This window comes from Papaver somniferum, chromosome 1 (genome assembly GCF_003573695.1).
Source record: "Papaver somniferum cultivar HN1 chromosome 1, ASM357369v1, whole genome shotgun sequence".
NCBI classification, from domain to species: domain Eukaryota; kingdom Viridiplantae; phylum Streptophyta; class Magnoliopsida; order Ranunculales; family Papaveraceae; genus Papaver; species Papaver somniferum.
Window position 1 is genome coordinate 203,897,665 of NC_039358.1, and position 19,917 is coordinate 203,917,581.

The following is a 19,917-nucleotide window of genomic DNA, read 5'->3' on the forward strand; positions in this document are numbered from 1 at the left end:
GAGACAGAGACATGCACGTCATAAAAAATATCAATCCTATTCTATGCCAAAATAAAGCCAAGATGCGCCTGAAATCATCGCCAGATTCTGAAAGAATTCTTTGCAAAAGTTTCATCAACGACAAGCTTCCACCATAGCATTCATTTGCCACCACAACATCTGGCGACTCTTCAAGAGACGGCCATCTATTTAGCTGGTTACTAATACCGTGTGCCTATTAAGAAATATGACAAAATCACAAGACAAAATCACATGATTTAAGGTTGACATAAAGGCAGAGATGCATACTTTGTCCAGGCCAGTTTTTTCTAACAGCCGAAGAAACCTAGGAATGACCTCCTGACATCGTACTTTCTGTGGACATCCTTCCAGTCATCTGCAACAAATATTGATGATTCCTTGATATCAGATCTTGGATATACAAGTTTTTTTGGGGAACCATCATGCGCAACATTAAGACTTAACCTATCAAAGTATCTGTCTATCCATGTATCTTCCATGGTAGCTCAAAGCATCAGATTTCTTGCCTACCAATAATAACCTGTACAACGGAGTTTCAGAGTTTTTAGACAAACAGTGAAACAAAAATAAATGTGAGAAATGTCAAGAACCATAGGTTTGAGATTATCAACCACGTCCAAGTCCGGTAACACCTGCAAGAACTTGAGCATAAAGAATGAAAAGCGCACTCAAATTGGATCATATAAAACAATTGCATGACATAGCAAAATACAGTACAAGAATTTGGACATACCCTTTACCTCAATGTCAGGACGAATTCCTTTAGTAAACAGGGCCAATAGTCCTAGCTAGCAATTGAAAAACCATAACTGAAATACAAATACATGATGAAGTACCAGGCAAGTAATGGTACAGCCAGGAAAACCTGTGCAGATCAATTCGGAGATCTCAATGAAACCCTATTTATCTAAGTTACTGATTGAATTTAAAGAGCCCATTATCTAAATTACTGAAACCAATCCATCAATACAGAACAAATCAGTGTATTGATTAGCCAAACAGAAAAGATAGTGAATTGAAAATCAAGGCAGAAAAAAGATAAACCATCTTAAGAAAGAAGATAAACCATCTCGAGCAAAATTTCAAGTTCTACAGATGTAAGACCTACTTATACGAGTAAACTTTCCACCACCATACATATTATATGTATCCCTCTTTTAGAATCACACTTAAGTCTTCTTAGTGACTCTTCTTACACGATACAATCCTGGAGCAACAATCTGACATTTAGTTTCTGTCTTCAAGACCCCTTGGTTCTCCCACACGGTGATCATTCTATGGTACCCACCAACACTCTGATCTTGCTTCGCAACGGTCTCCATTGCTTCATGATGTGCTGAAAAGACATTTGCAGGCAATTTGGCAGGGTCATATGCTTTTTTCACTATTTCTCTGGCTTTATCTCTACCGGTATCAGTAGACCCATCACCCCAACATTCAGCAATATCCCCTTTCGCACTTATCGGGTTATTACGACGAAAACCGAACAGCTTCATTACTAGTTTCTTATCTTCATCCAGAACTACCATTAAAATACGCATCGAATCCATATAAGCACAACCTTTTTTAGCACAGAGGTCATCCATCTTATCATGCAAATGATCAGACATAATCTCACCACCTTCTTAGCTGCTTTTCTATCTTTCACTTCCTTCTCCAAAGAAGCCATAATTTCATACGCCTCGGCAAATGGACCAGCTTGCACAACAACATAGTCATCCGTGATAAAATACTTTCTGTAACGTATTTCTTCTGCATAAGTAGAGAGTCTGGATTAATAAATCAAGTTTTTAAAAACTAAAATATACACCATATTAAATTGAGGCTAATCTAACCGTCTAATTAAAAGGAAATCAAGATTAAAAAACTTACGTCTCCACCCATCATCACCAGCGGCACCTTTCATAGGCTCTGTTACAATTGCGACTTTCTTAGTCACTTGGTCTTTAGCACTTATCCTACTTTCACAAGACAGGCATACTGTCTCAAATAACTTGGACCCTAATATTAAAGTGCCACACAGTATTACATCACCAAATACCTACAAAGCAAACAAAATTATTCAAATGTGAAATCATGGAGATATTCCGATGAAATAGCATAAGGCCATTGAAATGATGGAAAGCTCTGCTGCTTTTTAATGTACAGAATAGCAAACGAATCAATCTGATTTGATTTAAAAAAAAAAACCCAATTCATGGAAACCCAAAAAAGAAAAAATCGATTTCTGAGAGAAACCACTAATTTAAGTAAGAAAAAAGCATTAACTCATCTGCAGTATGTTCAATCATAGACATTCTGGATCGGAGATGGAGGACAAACCAAGGAAGAAGAATCTAGGTCTAACAACGGCAATGAAGAAGGCGTGAGTATGAAACTAATTTTTTGGGCAAATAAACAAAAAAAGGATATTAAGGGGGCGAGATTTGTGTTCTTCAACAGTAGACATTCTGGATCGGAGATGGTAGGAAAAACATAATACAGGTTATCACTTTTTTTTTCTTTTTTCTATCAGTAAAAACATAATACAGGTTCTATATAAAGTCAAAGTCGGCGTCGTCTTCTGGACCATAGTAGTCGCAGCACATATAAGTCACCAAACTATTAGGATTCTCCCAGTCAATATCAACTTCATCAGGGACATTGTGTTTATCCCAAGGGAAATCAAGATCAAAATCAATCTTCATTTCTGCTTCGTCATCCTGTCAAACAACACAAGGAACAAAAATACATATGTTCAATAATGAGCATTAAAGATGTTGAGTAATGAGTATGTAATAACAAATTAACTTCCGTGATTAGATACCTTGCTTGAACTCTCCTCAGAAGCCCCCACTTCTTTCATACCAGCACCACCAGTTGTAAAAGCATCGCCTAGCATGTAAGTAATTTCTGCCATCTGCCATTTCAAATGCATTTTGGGTCTTAAAACCTCGCAGATAGTAAAATAGTTCGATTCTTATAGACAAAGTTAAAAAGATGGTGTTTACATACTGCTCTGTGCATTGCTACAAATTCACGCAGAACTCTATCCCCATCTGATAATAACAAACTAATCTTTGCATCAAGCCCGTTCAAACATGTCTGTACGTGATAATCATATTTGTGTTCCCTCAATTTAACCTGTAATAATCACATTCACTTAGACAAAGGTGTATCAAAGACGAGTAGACTCGTAAATAAAGTAATGTAATGTCCTTACCCCGAGTTTGATTGCTTCACCATGCTTTTTATTTATCAGATCCAACCGAAGATCAAGTAGTGATGATTCAAATAAAATTCTCCATAAAGTAATATTTCCAAGAGGCGAGCCTCCATTAAGAGTAGCAAACCTATCTGAACTTAATTTGTTTCTTGCTTCTTGTATCAGCTTTGCAGTTTCATCCACAGCCTTCATAAATGCTTCAGCAATGGAAGACGAACTGTCCGTTTCCATCGAAATGTCACTTACATCAACAAGACAATCAAGTAGCTTCTGTATAACAAACCCTTTGCCAACACCTTCCTCTTGGAGACCTTTTATATCCTTTACAAAATGATATAAAATTTCTTTATTTTCCTGCACCAATTGCATCACTTTGTCCTCAATAAAAAGATAACCAAGTAATTTATCGGAAAGATACTGATCCAACAATTCCTAAAAGAGAAACTCAATATGAAAAGAGAGATACTAAATTAATTTGTCCAAGCAAGGACAAAAAAATGCATATACGCCACATACCTTGGATTTCTTATATTCTGAAGTAAAACCCACGATCTTTTCGAGAATTTTGTGGGACTCCTCAACAAATGAGGGACTACTAAAACGGGAACCCTTGATTTTCTTCAGCAACCAAGTTGATTCACGTAAAATGACATATAGACTAGCAAATTGGTGCTGAAATACGGAAAGAAGGTTAAGTAATACAGGATCAGCCTAATAGAACAAACATAGGGAAAGAATAAAGGGGAACAGATCATACTGTAACTCAATAAAATGAATATGGCTTGATAAAAAGGGTGTACAAGTTCAACATGTCATGAATCTTACATATTTATCACGGGTTGAGTGATACTGTCATGGATAATTAGAAATTTTGATAAAAAAAAGTTACATGTTACAAGTCGATATTCTCATCTATGTCTAAGCACTTGTATAGTTCAGTTGCTCATCTTGTTTGTTCTGTGGACAAGAGCAGCACAAGCAGCAAGACTTCATTATTTGGTGAAACAGAGAACACTCTCTCAGTCTTTCTAAGAATCAGAGAAAAGTTTTACATGGATTAATCTGAAAACAAGGACAGGGGGAAGATACAAATGCTTTCCTCAGTTTGACTCATTCAATAACAGTTGGGGACGGATAAGCATGGTATGCCAGATAAACAAGGTTAGCAGTCTATTATCATAAAGGAACTAGGATTAGATAGCTTACTAACGGTGTCATAAACCCAATACTACTGAAACCCATGTTCATTGTCAATTAGATCCATGTTCCGGAGCAACCCAAGGAAGACAGAGTAGTTAATATTTACGTTTCGATGTTTCTTCGCAATAGAAATTCTTCTCTCGAAGTATCCTGACATATTCTTGTGGGAGATATCATGATAGAAAGTAAGTCTCAGCTTGGCTTGAGGAGAGCAACATAAATTCTAGAAAATTAGGGCTTATAATGTATACTGCCAAATTTCAATAGATTAACGGTCATAAATACAAGTTAAAATTTAAGTCAAAAACTTAAGTTGGGGGAACCGTTCCCATTGGAAAAACTAAATACTAGTTAATTCTGAAGAATAAAGACTTACCTTTTTTCGCCATACACGGGAGTCCATGGTGTGCTGGGAAAGGATTAAAGGACACTTGATCATATCTCCATCATCATCAACGGCATTGGAAGAAAATGCAAGTGAGGCAGCCGAATCACCCTTTCTCAACTGATCCAGATGCTTAGAGAAACTATATGCAACAACCCGCTGCTCCTGTTGTAACATGAGGAGGTGGTCTAGGAAAGACCCCAGCAATTCAGCCTACAAAGAGACACACAGACATAACACACCATAAAATATGTCAAACCCTATTCCAAAAGAAAAAAAGATGCCATTTCGAGTAGTAAATATTAGTTACCTGCTCTCGGCTGAAATCGTTGACGGATTCTGAATGATGAATTCTATGCAAAAGTTGCATCAATGACAAGCTTCTGCGGTAGCATATATCTGCCATAACCCAGTTTGGATCTGAAGTTAACTTTGAACGTAAGTGCACCACATCATCCGACGGCGCCTGAAGAGACGACCATCTATTTGGTTGGTTACTAACATTGGTATCACTGTCCTGTACTCATTGAAATATGACAGAATCACGAGACTTGAGATTGAAAGGAAGGCAGAGATGCAAGATATAAGATGATTTTAAGCTCATACCTCAGACATATACTTGTGCCAATCCATCCCAAGCATTTGTAATTCGCTTAGAAACCTAGGGAATGACCTCCTGTCATCATACATTGTGTTGACATCCGTCCACTGATCTGCAAAACTTGTTGCTTCTTGGAGAAACATCTGAAGTGATACCTTTAAATTAATTGATTGTTTCTGGATTTGAGATGTTGGACATACAGATTTCCTGGTGGAACCTGCACATATTCCTAGACGACTGAGGTTATCATATTGTTTTATCCATTCATCTACCCATTCATCTGTCGGTTGTTTCTGGATTTCAGATGTAGGAGATATAGATTGTTTGGTGGAATTCTTGGAACCTGCAGATGTATCTCCAATGATGATATCTCGTACCCCCTCTTTTAATTTCTCGATTCGAGATGTAGAAGATTCAGGTTGTCTGGTGTAATTCTCCGAACCTGCAGATGTATCTCCAACACAGTCGTTTTCATATTTCCATATCCATTCATCCCAATCAGCCATGGTAGCTAGAACACTTGTATTAGAGTGTTTTATTAAAGTGGATTCTTGCTTGTTTAATCAATAATCTGCACATAATTGAGTTTCAGGGTTATTTGTACACAAAATGAAACAAAGATAGGGCTGAGTTTTGCTGTGTGGCGTAAACCCCACTTGTAAGTCTCCTGTTGCTTTACAATAATAATTGGTCCATAATGTTTATCGTGTCTCACATAAGTTTCATGATTTTAAGGCTACATCTTCGAAGAAAGAGATGAGTTTACTCCAACTACAGAAATTCTTTTGGTGAGTTATGGTGTAGAAGAGCATGTAGTAGTTGATTTCTTATCAAGTTATTGAATTAGTCATTTTTTTGACAAATTTCCAGATTAGCAGTGTCTGTAATAGATGCAAGGAGACGCACTCTTTGGGTTCTTAAAAGTGCATGTAATAGAAAGCTTTAATGCTGCCATTCAATCGATCATGAACCATAAACAAGTTTAAGCAACCAAATCCCAGTAATTAAAACTAGAGACCTCAGGGAACACTAATTCAGTCATACAGCAAAGATATGTCCTCTAAAATAAATGATGAATTAGCTAGCTTATTCCTATATATCAATATCTAAAAGCAATATCCAAAAGAACTAACTGGAACAAAAATCACTTGTTCATATACTTGACAAACTTAGTTACCAACAATTTTGATTCAAGTTATCCAAGCAACGGTGTGTTCATCATTTATGTGAATTAGGATTGTTTCAAACCTATTAAAGAGAGTTTTCAGGATTGCGGAAATTTTGGACTATTTTTCCATAAGTAAAGCAAACCCTTCCGAAATATTAACATTCAAATCAAAATCAGGGGTACATCACCTTTAATCTATACAGGAAATTTCAATTTCGTGAAGCCCTAACTTTCAAATTTGTGAAGTTCTAAGCAGATATTAGAAAAAAATAAATTGGAAGAAACAATTGAACCAACATACCTGTCTAGTCAAAAATTTGATCGAATTTGAGCTTGAAGGGAAAATTTTCGGGATTTTGACGCTACCGCCTTCTTCTTCTTCGTTCGTCTTCTGAGGAAGAAATTTATATTTATATTTGTAGGAATTACCAATAGGTACTATTATAGTGATACTAGTTAGTGGCAGGTCCACCCACTAAAACCCAGTAACTAAAGATCCATAATAAAAAGAAAACATAAAAATGGACCCAATTTTTTAACTAGGAATTACTGGTTAATCCAGTTTTAGAAGAACGGCTTAGTGTGTGGTCCAGTACTAAAATAAATTTAATCTCTGGTCCAAAAACATGTTTTTGGACCAGATTCTTTACTCGGTCGTCCATAAAACGTGCGAGACGTTATGCTGCCTTTTCTTAAATGCCGAAAATCACCCTTTGTGTATAATACCGATAGAGATGATATACTTCAGTTCTATACAAATAGAGTTCTCAATCTCTTCTCTGATGATGACGATTTCTCGATCTATTCTGTGTTGATGGCGATTTTCGTTAGGTTTTTCAAATCGTTATTATGGTAAGTTAGGTTTTATCTCATCAAATCTGATTTTTTTTGTTCTTAATTTCTATTTTATTTATGAGTTTTAATCGAATTGGATCTGTTTTTTTCTATCTTTTTGTGATTCATAGATTCATACCTTGTTTTAATTGAATTGGATCTACTTGTTTTGAATGAATTTGATACTGAAATCGATAAAAGGTTCTTCCATGGGAGTGATTGTAATGGACTCATTGGGTTCTCTACGTTAGAAGGACTTGCCGGTAAGCAAAAGAGTTTTGCTGATATCTTTCAGGTGACCTGCTTTTACTATCTTCAATAGTTTTGCTTTTTTAAGTTTTTTGGTTTGTGTTATGTATTATAATTTGGATCAGTTTACATGACCAGGCTCAATATTTGATTTTTATACCATCACTAGACTAGTTTGCTCTGCCTCTTGCGAGGATTGAGTGGAATATCGAAGTAAATTGGAAGTATCATCGTATTAGAATACAAGTGGATTCCTTTTTGAGATTTTAATGCGTTCAATATCCTTTTCTTGTTCGTTTGATGTTTCTTGCAGTGGTATTGTATACCTTAGATATTACCAGGCTCAAAATTTTAATTATGCGTTGCTTTTAAGGCTAAAGGGTTGAATATGACTTATACCTTAGACATTCGTGTGTATGTTACTCATTATAAGTCTCATATGGTGAATTTGTTATTAGTTTGTTTGGAAAATCACTAGTTAACTCGAATTACCTTTAATCAGCATGTTAGATTAGTGGTGCAAGCCATGGTTTTAAAAAGTCGCCTCGCGCTTTAACACCTATTTTTTGTGTTTTTATGCAGTACATATCGATACGTACTAGGTTTTCACTTAGTACATATTAATGTCTGCTAGCTTTTTATGCAGTACATATCAATGCCTATTAGGTTTTTACACAGTACATATCAATGCGTTGATTTACCGGTTTTCAGAACTGAGGCTTCTTTGGAAGACGAATAGAATGGGTTAGTGAAGATATGGAACTCAGATGATTTTAATCTTAGTTTCAGCATCTCTTCAGTTGGCTGAACCCTTGTAGCTTTGGATTTAAGATGCTAAAAATATGAAACTTTTTTTGCCTGTAAGTATCTAATCGCTACATATCAACATGAAACTTTTTTTGCCTGTAAGTATCTAATCGCTACATATCAACATGTACTAGGTTTTCACTCTGTACATGTGAATATGTACTAGGGTTTTCACTTTGTACATGTGAATATGTGATTATCCAACAATACGGGGGATATTTACTAAGTTTTTAATCGCTACATATCAATATGTACTAGGTTTTCACTCTGTACATGTGAATATGTTCTAGGGTTTCACTATGTACAAATCAATATATACTGCTGCAAAGGAAACCCGAGACTCGCAAGAGGTACAAATTGATCTTGACATTTTGTACTGTAGGGTAGATTTTTCCGTTTTAAGAGCATCTCATTTTGTATCATAGGCAATCATATCATTAGGGTTATGTTTACCTGAAATTGAGTTTCATAGCATTTTCGTTAATACATATTCGTATTTTGTCACTACAAATTTTGTCATTAAATATGTAACCCCAAACTAGTAGTATTGAAGCATACTTTTAGGAATTATCATGTCATTTAGATCAAATAATACATTGATCAATCTACTAGGGTTTCACTCAGTATATATCGGTATGTACTTGGTTTCACTTGGTACATATCAATATGTAATGTAGTTGGTTGAGTTACGTTTTTAGTGGGTTTTCACTTGGTACATATAAATATGTATTGTAGTTGGCTGAGTTTCGTTTTAGTACATATCGGTATGTACAGTGGGATCGATCATACACTTTATCCTTCAGTACATATCAATATGTACTGCTGAATCATACATAACTCGATTTGTTGTGCATATCCAAGAGTAAATATATAATTAAGACTTCTTAACGGGGGTCGAGGGGGCAGCACCCCTTCGTAAACAAGAAATTTATTTAACTGAATGGATCAAAATCCTATTGGTTACTCAACTACTGGTATAATATGAAGGAAAATCATATTTGCAGCTTTTAGTATGACGGAATATTCATCTCTGTCTCATGTTTGCAGCTTTTAGTATTAAGGAAAATCAGTTTGGTTGAGTTTTATCCTTCGTAATTCTTGAACAACGATGGCTAAATCATAAATTTTATGGTAATGCAGTAGCGCACTCAAGCATATGTACCAAGTTAAAATGAATTTTTTGTACATTCATTCCAATTACGTGAGTACTGTCCACCGTAAGTCAGCTATTTGAACCCTTTGTTTATATTTAACGTATTAGTACTATGTTTACAAGAGCTTCCTGCCAAATCTATTACAGAAATGGATGCGCTCAGTGGTGCAAGCTTGCTAGACTAATTTTAGTCAAAATATTTTTTCACTAGGAATAATTGAGAGACATAATAAAGTACTGACAGAATTTTCATTTTCCCATTATCCAACAGTACATATGTGATATATAATGAAAGTAATATGTTTGTTGTGCATCTACAATAGTATCCATTTTTGTCTAAGATCTCTAAGTTTATAAATCTAATATGCCATTTTTGTTTTTTCAATTGAGTACATATTTTGATGTATCAGAATGGAAATGAACTATGCGTTTGATGGACTGCAGGGAAATGACTAAAAAATATGCATAAGAAGGGGAAAGCATGGAGATAAAGGCACTATCTTTGCAAGGTTTTGGAAGTACATCTCCATATATAGAGTACATATTATGTTTTGATAATTCAGTATATTTTTTTTCACAGTACATATGTATATGTACTCTGATAACTAGTAGGTTTTAGCTAAATATATATCGCTATTTTATAGGTTTTTACTTAATACATATCAATATGTCTTAGTACATATTAATATGTACTAGGCTTTCAATTCTTATTTTCTTCACATGTATCTATGTACTGCAATTTTCTGTTTCTATTTGAATTTTATGACAAGTTTCTTTCAAATAAATCTTCATCAGATTAGGTACTTTGTTGACGACAACATATCACACTCCGGGTTTGCGCAGAGAAAATCACACGCCGGGCTTGACAGCTTGCTTACGCGGCATACTATTCACCTGACGCGTGTCATCTTATGGAGAAAGAGGTGTTGCGTGGAGGTGAATTGTGCAACCACATTTTAAGATATAACTCTAGAATATGCTAAACCAAATCCTCACACTCCAAAAAAAGGCTCATCCAACGGAATTTCTTATTTTTAATAGAATTAATAATAGACTTGAACTTGTAGTACTTGATAAGTTTCCAGGGAGGATGTATATTGTTAGTAAAATCGTCATTTTTGTTTATTTTCTTCCTATTAGTCGTTGTTAAAGGAGATATTTTGCAGGGTCTGGCTAAGACCTCGTATAAGGGATAATTTTATGCTTTTTTCTCCTCTTCCATGCTGCAGATTATCTGCATTATCTTTTGATTTTGTTAATGAAAAACTGCTGATCATTTTTAACAATACCTAGTTTATGATATTTTTTTTGTAGTCCTTTATGTTCTAAAAAAATTATGAGTATAAAGTTCCAATTTTCTTATGTGTGTCATTTTTTACATTACATGCAAATATGTATTGTAGGTATTCAATGCTTCTTACTTATTTTTCAGTCTTCATAATGACAGTATAGAACGACAATATAACACTGCAAATAAAAAGCATGACATTTGCATTGAATCTGAAAGAGCGATTACAAGTTTTTTTTTTAAAAACAAAAATAGATTCTGATAGATGAACATACTTCATCATTTACATTATAAGATTTTAAAATTCCGAACTTATAAGTAATGCCAACTAAAATCTACTTTAGGGAAAGTTTTCATAAAATGGATTCAAATTTTTTCTGGTGACAAAAACAGTGTTGTTGGCATTGTAAGCACACCATAATATTCGATGGCTCTGCAGAAAAGTGCTTGATGAGGGGCAATTGCTCTTTTCCTGCAGTGAGTTAGCATAATCCCCCAAGTTAGCAATTCCGAGCGCCTAGTACAAAATCACCAGCTGCAAGATCAATAGGTCTTGGAAGATAAATCTGTGGACTAAACTATGAGTACCTATAGCATCCCACATACGACATGTTTTATCATCTGATGACATGTGCGAAAAAGAGAAACAACGACATATAAATTACAAAGCAATGTAAAATCAAACAAAATACGCACTGCTATTTCATATTATCGTAAACAAAACGGTCGATCTATATAGATAACTAGTTATGCAGTACATGGGAAATATGGCTGACTGCTTTCATGTAGTACATATCATAGCTACTGCTTTCAACCAGTACATATCAGTATCTACTGTGGTATCATAATAGTGGTACATATTTGTTCATAATAGGGTTTATACAGTATACATTGACATGTAGTGCACAAATTGATGCAATACATATATGTATCTACTGCTCCCATCAAGTACATATCAGCTTATATAGGGGTTTATACAGTACATAATGATATGTACTGTGTCAATCAACAAAAATGATTTGAGTAATAATGATAAACCAACACGAATTTTCAGGCAATGAATCATAAGAATTAAAAAGAAATATGTACTGCAGTTTTTACCAGTACATATGGATTTTTCTTTCATATTAGTTGTATAATCAACAAGGTTATAACATAAGAAAACGAAGTAACAAGAACATGGTGATATGTACTGACGAATACGTACTTTCAACAATATATATGTAATCTATTTGAGAACACTGCATATTGATTTGCACTAATACATATTCGTATTAATATGTCCTCAAGGTTTTAACTCTAGTACAAAGTAACCTATATTTATCAGATATAGCATGAACTTAAAATTTAAGAATAAACTACTGCATAAATCAGCAAAATCATATGAGTAATAATGATAAACCACCACAAATTTTCAGCAATGAATCATCAAAATTACGAAGAATCACTGAGAGGAACAAAACAGATTCAATATAAGGATCGATAGGATGCATTATATACACAACACAACTTAACAACAGGATGCATTACAATTTAAAGTGAAAAAACGTACCACGTTTCAAGATTGACCATGTTTCTCATTTCTTTCCATGTGTTGGTCCTCTAGACATAAAATCCACAACTTCTGAACCTACAATACAGTTGGTAAAGCTTCACATTTTCATTTTCATAAAAGTATCCTTTTCATTTTCATAAACACATATAACATGTTTTTTATTGGTATATAAGCATCTAGGTACAAGGGTTTATCCAGTACATATAGATATGTAAGCATAAACTAGAATTTTTGCATACATGATGATATGTACTGCATCTAAAAATTACTCTTTCCCTAAGTACATATCATGATAAACTGGTGCATCTAAAAATCACACTTTTTCAAGCATGAACTAAGGGTTCAGATAGTACGTATCAATACATAATTAAGCTCAAGAATTAAGCATTAAGTATTAAGAAATCACTACATATTGATATGTATCAACATTAAGAATTAAGAATATATATAAGAGTAATATTGATATGTAATTCAAAAACACAACAATGATATGACAGATTTTATTATACCGATGGTCTGCTGCGTAACAAAGATCGTATAGTTATGCCATCAATATGTACTTTTTGATTTAATGGTTCTACTAAAAATAAAAAATCATACAGTACACATGTTGGATTGCATTACCTTGTTTTAGCAGAAACACCAGGTTTCTTTGATTTCGCCTTCTTAACAGATTCGTTGTTCTTCCTTGATTTGGTTTCACAAGTAGATTTCTTCTTCTGATTCTTTGACCCTGGTTGAGAATCAGGAGTACTTGTTTCTTTCAATCTTTTTTAACCATTTACTTCGAGAATTTCAGATCACAATACTTCGAGAATTTCAGTAGGAAAACGAATTTATGAGTAACAGGAAAACGAATCATAAAATCAGATCCAAAATGAATCTCCATCAGAACAACTATGTCAATCATATACGATTTTTCGCTTAGCTCTGATTTTCTTCAGTTGATTTTGTGATGGTTTGAACGGATTTTTGTAATGATTTCATCAAATCTAGGGTTTTGTCGTTGATTTTTCTTTTGTTTGTTGATGACCGATTAAGAAGATCACTTGAATACGATGAGGTAGAAAAAAAATGAGAGAAAGTAACAGGGAAAAGTTGTTTAATGGAAGAATTGCAGAGAGAGGTTGGTTCTTTAGTATTCACACGTATAATAAAAAGGGTACTCGGGTCTTTTTGCAAAGACCAAAACTTTTTTGGACCTCCTATTAAATGTTTTTTCTGGATGGACTACAGACTAACCCGGGTCGGGTTTTATGGACTAAACAGGAAATTTCTCATTTTTTAATCCCAGGTCTTGTACACGTGCGGGACAAATCATGTGAAATTTTCAAATACCTAAACTATCCTTCCAATCCTACATATATTTAAGCAGCCTATTTCAAAGTTTCTAAAATAAAATACCAGCGAATTCAGATCTGGTTTCTGCTCTCTTTTTTCTTCTCGCTTTCGGACTAGGGTTTCTGAAGATTTCTTTAGTGATTTTAACAGGTATGTTGCTTAATCTTTTCTATTTTCTTCTTTCTGCTATAGTTTCATGGAGATTGGTTGTGTTCTGTTTGTTTTTTATGAATCTTGTTCGTATTTATTCAGTTATTTGGTTAGATTGTTAAGTTTTTAGCTTATTTTAGCTTTCGATTTGATTACCTTTCTGTTTTCTTTTCAAAATCAGGTTTGTTTTCACTTTCAGATCGTATTATCCAGCAGTACATATATGACATACTCATTGTTTTTGCTACAGTTTTTGAATCATGTTTAAGATTTGAATTTTTGATCATGGAGATCGGTTGTGTTCTGTTTGTTTTTTATGAATCTTGTTCGTATTTATTCAGTTATTTGGTTAGATTGTTAAGTTTTTAGCTTATTTTAGCTTTCGATTTGATTATCTTTCTGTTTTCTTTTCAAAATCAGGTTTGTTTTCACTTTCATATTGTATTATCCAGCAGTACATATATGACATACTCATTGTTTCTGCTACAGTTTTTGAATCATGTTTAAGATTTGAATTTTGGATCATGGAGATCGGTTGTGTTCTGTTTGTTTTTTATGAATCTTGTTCGTATTTATTCAGTTATTTGGTTAGATTGTTAAGTTTTTAGCTTATTTTAGCTTTCGATTTGATTATCTTTCTGTTTTCTTTTCAAAATCAGGTTTGTTTTCACTTTCATATTGTATTATCCAGCAGTACATATATGACATACTCATTGTTTCTGCTACAGTTTTTGAATCATGTTTAAGATTTGAATTTTGGATCATGGAGATCGGTTGTGTTCTGTTTGTTTTTTATGAATCTTGTTCGTATTTATTCAGTTATTTGGTTAGATTGTTAAGTTTTTAGCTTATTTTAGCTTTCGATTTGATTATCTTTCTGTTTTCTTTTCAAAATCAGGTTTGTTTTCACTTTCAGATCGTATTATCCAGCAGTACATATATGACATACTCATTGTTTCTGCTCTTAGATTCTGTTTCTTGCATAGATCTCTCACTTTTTTTAGTTTGACCCATCAGTACGTATGTGAAATACCGTATTACGTGCTTCGATTCTGCTGTTTCTCCTAGATTCTTAATTATTCTTTGTCATGCAGTTGATTTTTGTAGTTCATGAATCTGCAGTACATATATGGCATACTCATAGAAACTGCTCTTAGAATCTGTTTATTGCATAGATCTCTCACTTTTTTTAGTTTGACCCATCAGTACGTATGTGAAATACTGTATTTTAATACTGTTACATCTTTGTCACATTTTCAGGTTCAAAACATGTCTGATGCAGAGTGTTCCAATCCAAATACCTACTGCTATGCATAAATTTATTATAAGCATCATCATTTTGCTCACCTGGTTACTTTTAAGTCTAGTATTGATGACCTGAAATTTCTTATTTGTGAAAACTGGAGAACCTTGAAACCTTCTTAGATTATCATCACTTATGTTGAGAATGGTGTCAAAGTGCATGTGATTGCTGACTTTCAACTTCATGGTCTCGCTGCCTTGCATTTTTCAAGGAAATCGGCGTTCTTTGAGCTGCATGTGGATTTTCTTTCTGCTGGTGGATGTAGTTCCTATACATTCAGCGACGTCGACAACAATTCAGAACTGATTAGGGCAGATAGAGATAGTTATGAAACTGATGGAAAAGAAATTGTTAAACCTGTTCTGTCCGATGGGTGGGAGAATGTTTTTGATGATCCGAACAAGCTTTTTCGTGGTGGTGTTGATGTTGTTCGATTGGAAATATGCACTGTCATTCCTTCATACCCATGAGTTTTAGATTTTCAGTTCTCCCTTATTAGTTCTATTGGTCACAATGCAGATTCTGTTTTGCGCATCATTTTAAACACTTTTGTTCACTTTTTTTAGAGTGCTGAAATTATGTACTGTTTGATATCTTTATGGGACAAGGTACTTTGTGCTCATTTAAGACTAGGGCTGGCAATGGATAAATATTCGCCGGATATTGGCCATACCGATAAGGTTAAGGTTAAGGGTTATCGGATATCCGATATTCGATAAGATCCGACGGATATCAAAAATCCAATTCGATAAGGTTAAGGTTAACCTATCGGATATCGGATTTTTATCTGTTAATATCCGGTTTGTTGGACAGAAGCAAAATCTGAAATTTAACGGAATTTTCAAGTGTTTAGCTTAACTGAAAGACAGAAAAACCCACACAAACACTACTCCAGTGTCTCAGTCACATCACACATGAAGAAAAAAACTACAAACACCCAACCAAACAGTCTGCAAACTAAAGTACACAACAGCAAAAGAGAAAAAACCATGTCTTCTTGTACATAGACTTAACAATAATGTCAAACAACTTGCTAGTGATGATCTTCCTTGGATGCCTGGTTATATGTTGCATCATTGCATCAACTTCAGTCGATGACTTCCATATCTGCATTCACAAACGAAACAAAAGAGAATCAAACATGGTTTATACTAGCAACAGGGTTTAAACGAAACAAAACGAAACAAACGAAACAATATATTCTTTATGATAAAAGCGCATTTGCAGGTGGAGTTATACTAGCAACAGGGTTTATACATGTTTGTCCATACTCATGCTACTCATGGTCATGCTCATGGTTATGCTTTCCTTGGTTGTTGCAGAAAATGAAAGATTCAATTGTTCTTCGATCAGCTAATGGTACATGATGCATCACAGAAAAGCAAAGGAAAAGAACTAAGCAAAGGAAAAGAAGATTTACCTGCATCAAAGGAGCCTGGCATCCAATCACTTAAGCATAGAAGTGCTTGGACTAATTCTGGACTTAATGAAGCTCTGTCTGTTGTTAGAACCCTTCCACCATCGCTGAACATGGACTCTGATGCTACACTGGTCACCGTAACAGCCAACACATCCCTTTCTATCTTTGATAGAATTGGGTACTTAGCGGCACTTAGCTTCCACCAACTCAATATATCAAAATTGTATTCATCTTGGGGTGACACAGTTGGAAGAATTGGTTCTTCTAAGTACGTCTCTAACTCAGATTTTTAAACATCATATTCATCATTTCCAACAGAAAAGTAGCATAATCTGGGTTAGTTGTACCTGGGCCTCTTACATCCATGCGAGAGACAGAGTTGCTAAAGAAAGCAGGAGCTGAAGTGTTGTTTTGAGATTCATATGCCTTGAAAATTTTGGTCAAGTCTATTCTGAACTTCTCATACTCAACTGATGCACGTTCATTATCCCCAAAAATTATCTTATATGTGAACCTAACCCATTTTGCCTTATATCTTGGATCTAAAACCACTCCAATGCTCATAATCAAGTTACTTTCACTCCAGTATGCATTAAAATTTTCTCTCATTTTCAACCCCATTTCTCTGACATACTCAAAAGTATTTACTTCCCAACTTGTGATGCTTTGGTTAATTTTATATACCCCATTGTAATAAAGATTCGCAGTTGGATACTTAATCCCTGCAAACTCATTTGAAATATTATTAAAAGCCTCTAAATAATTACAAATTTTTATTCCTTGGTCCCACTGCTCACTTGATGGCAGAATATCGAAGTCAGAATCGAACTCACTAAGTCTATGAAAACCTTCTCGCAGTTTAATTTCATTTTTAAGCATCGTAAAAGTGGAGTTCCACCTTGTGTCCACATCTAAACTAACTTCTCCAGACAATCTACATTGTGTCAATGTTGTTTCAAACTTCTCTTTCCTAGCTTGTGAAGACTTTATATACTTAACACAATCTCTAATACCCTCTATAAACACAACAGCTACTTTCATGCCATACAATACAATCAAATGCAGTATATGGTTACTACACCTCATGTGAAACAATTTTCCTTTAAGCAACAAACAATTCTTACCATCTAGCCACTTAATAAGATTTCTCATCATAACACCATTAGTTGGAGCATTATCAGCAGTCAAAGCGAAAAACTTCCTATCAATGTTCCATTCCAATGTGCAAGTTTTGATAAAATCTGAGAGAACATCTCCTGTATGCGGGGATGGCACTACAATGTAAGCTAAGGTTTTGGCAATCAAATTCCACTCATCATCTATAAAATGGCATGTAACACAACAATAACCATCTTTAGTGTGTTTGGCAGTCCACACATCAGTTGTGAGACTACATTTGGAAGTCAAATTCTCTAACTGTAATTGCAATTCACCTTTCATTTCAGCGTAACACCTCAACACATCAGCTTTACTTGTATTCCTACATGGCATTCTCGCAGCAGGGTTCAAAGACTTAACAAAATCTCTAAAATAGAAATGCTCAACCATGTTAAGTGGGTAATAATGTTTAGCAAGGCAGTTCCTAGTAACTATTGGATCATACTTGTAATTAAGTAATTTAACTTGGTTAGTACCTGCTTTTTTAACTGCAGTGGTAATCTTCATCTGGCCTGGCTTGTTTTGAGGCTTCTGGGGAAAGATTATTAGATGTTGAGCCAAGCGGGTAGTTCCTTGTTCACTACAAGCAGGTACCAACTTTTTGCAATGATGACATTCACCCATAAGGACAGCCACTTCCTTACCCGGGTTATCTTTATCAGGCTCTACAATGATTTTCCTAGTGAATTCATCCCATGAAGGTGACCTTGTTGTGCGCAAATTCTTCAATAAAGCAATAAAAAGTGGATGATTTTCATCTGCTACTTCTGCTAATGATCTTTTATTACTCGAAGAAGGTGTTGTTGAAGCAACACTTTGATCTTCTTGTTCTGGCTGTTGGGAAATTGGTTGACTGCAGCTTGGAGTTCCAACTCTATTGGATGCTTTTTCACTTTGAGACATTCTGAGAACAATGACAACCCAGAAATAAACACACAGTTCATGAGTTCATTAATGTACATATGACATAAAAAAGGATTAAACAGAAACAATCAATTAGAAAGAAAAACAAATAGTGATGCAGACAAACAAATAGTGATTCCAAATAGTATAAAAATCAAAGTAGCAGGGGAAAAATCTCACAAAGATTTCTTGAAATCAGTGGACATATTAACATAGAAATGACAAAATTAAACTAAAAGGAAGATTCAAATTCGAAACAATCGATTAGGCATTAACTTGCTTTAACAGATAGAAAACCTATTTGATATGTGCCAAGAAGATGATCCTCCAGACGATACAAAAGCTTTAACCCTTGGATCAATCTTGCTTCTTCAAACTATTTCCTGTGGCAACTAGCTATTGCTGAAGGAACAAAGGAAGTAAAGACAAAATAATTGTGATCAGGTGAAAAGCTAAGAAACTTAGTTCAAAAAGGATAAGGTAAACGAAGCGCAGAACTTTACAATTGTAGGGAGAAACAGGTTTCTGCTTATGTATATATATGCCAGAAATAAGGTTAAACAAGATAGATACGTGGGTTCCAAAATATTTGGTTAGCATCAAATATTTAGAAATCCAAAAAAAGTGTATTGTTAGATATTTACATTTTGCTGTTACTTGTTAACAATCAACAAAATTAGTTCTCAAATACTTTGATTTTTTGATACCAGACAACAAAGAATTTCAAATTCATATAAATCCAATAGAAACTCAAACAGTTATTTCCCTTCTAAGTTCTTCTTATAAACCCTAATTTCTAATTTAGGGAAGAACATCACAAACCCTAACTCTCTAAAATCAAAATTAAACATCGTACAATTTTATAATTCAAAATATACATCAAACCCACCTACAATCCGTTATTCGCAACAATAATAGACAACAAAAACAATTAAATACGCAATCGATTTGGGGAAAAAAAACATAAACTTCGAAATAATAATAGAAAACACAAACAATGACTTACTTCTTGATTGAGAGTCTCTAATCATCAATATTCTCGACCAAATCACGATCAAATCGATCGCTCAGTCCCCCTCTCTCGATCAAATCACGAACCAGTGAATCACTGTTAGAGAATGAGAAAAAACGGACTTTTGGTAGAATGAATGAAATGGGTTATTCTCTCCCGACATG

At 34.4% G+C, this 19,917-nt stretch overlaps 1 protein-coding gene across 3 annotated transcripts; it reads right to left on the reverse strand.

Moving 5' to 3' along the window:
• Window positions 1–913: 913 nt before the first annotated feature.
• On the reverse strand, window positions 914–6,977 carry LOC113312793 (midasin-like). 3 transcript variants are annotated; one of them, XM_026561533.1, is made up of 11 exons: window positions 6,882–6,977; window positions 5,418–5,983; window positions 5,122–5,328; window positions 4,803–5,024; window positions 3,743–3,898; window positions 3,224–3,580; window positions 3,016–3,144; window positions 2,828–2,920; window positions 2,290–2,723; window positions 1,894–2,062; window positions 914–1,773 (listed from the first exon to the last, which is right to left on the reverse strand). In XM_026561533.1, exons 2-9 carry the CDS (start codon window positions 5,916–5,918, stop codon window positions 2,556–2,558), a joined length of 1,833 nt encoding a protein of 610 aa, XP_026417318.1. In that variant the 5' UTR covers window positions 5,919–5,983; window positions 6,882–6,977; the 3' UTR covers window positions 914–1,773; window positions 1,894–2,062; window positions 2,290–2,555. The 3 variants fall into 3 exon arrangements, with proteins under 3 accessions (XP_026417318.1, XP_026417314.1, XP_026417321.1); XM_026561529.1 differs by having other exon boundaries at window positions 1,894–2,723; XM_026561536.1 differs by having other exon boundaries at window positions 1,894–2,723; window positions 3,012–3,144.
• Between the last annotated feature and the right edge of the window lie 12,940 nt (window positions 6,978–19,917).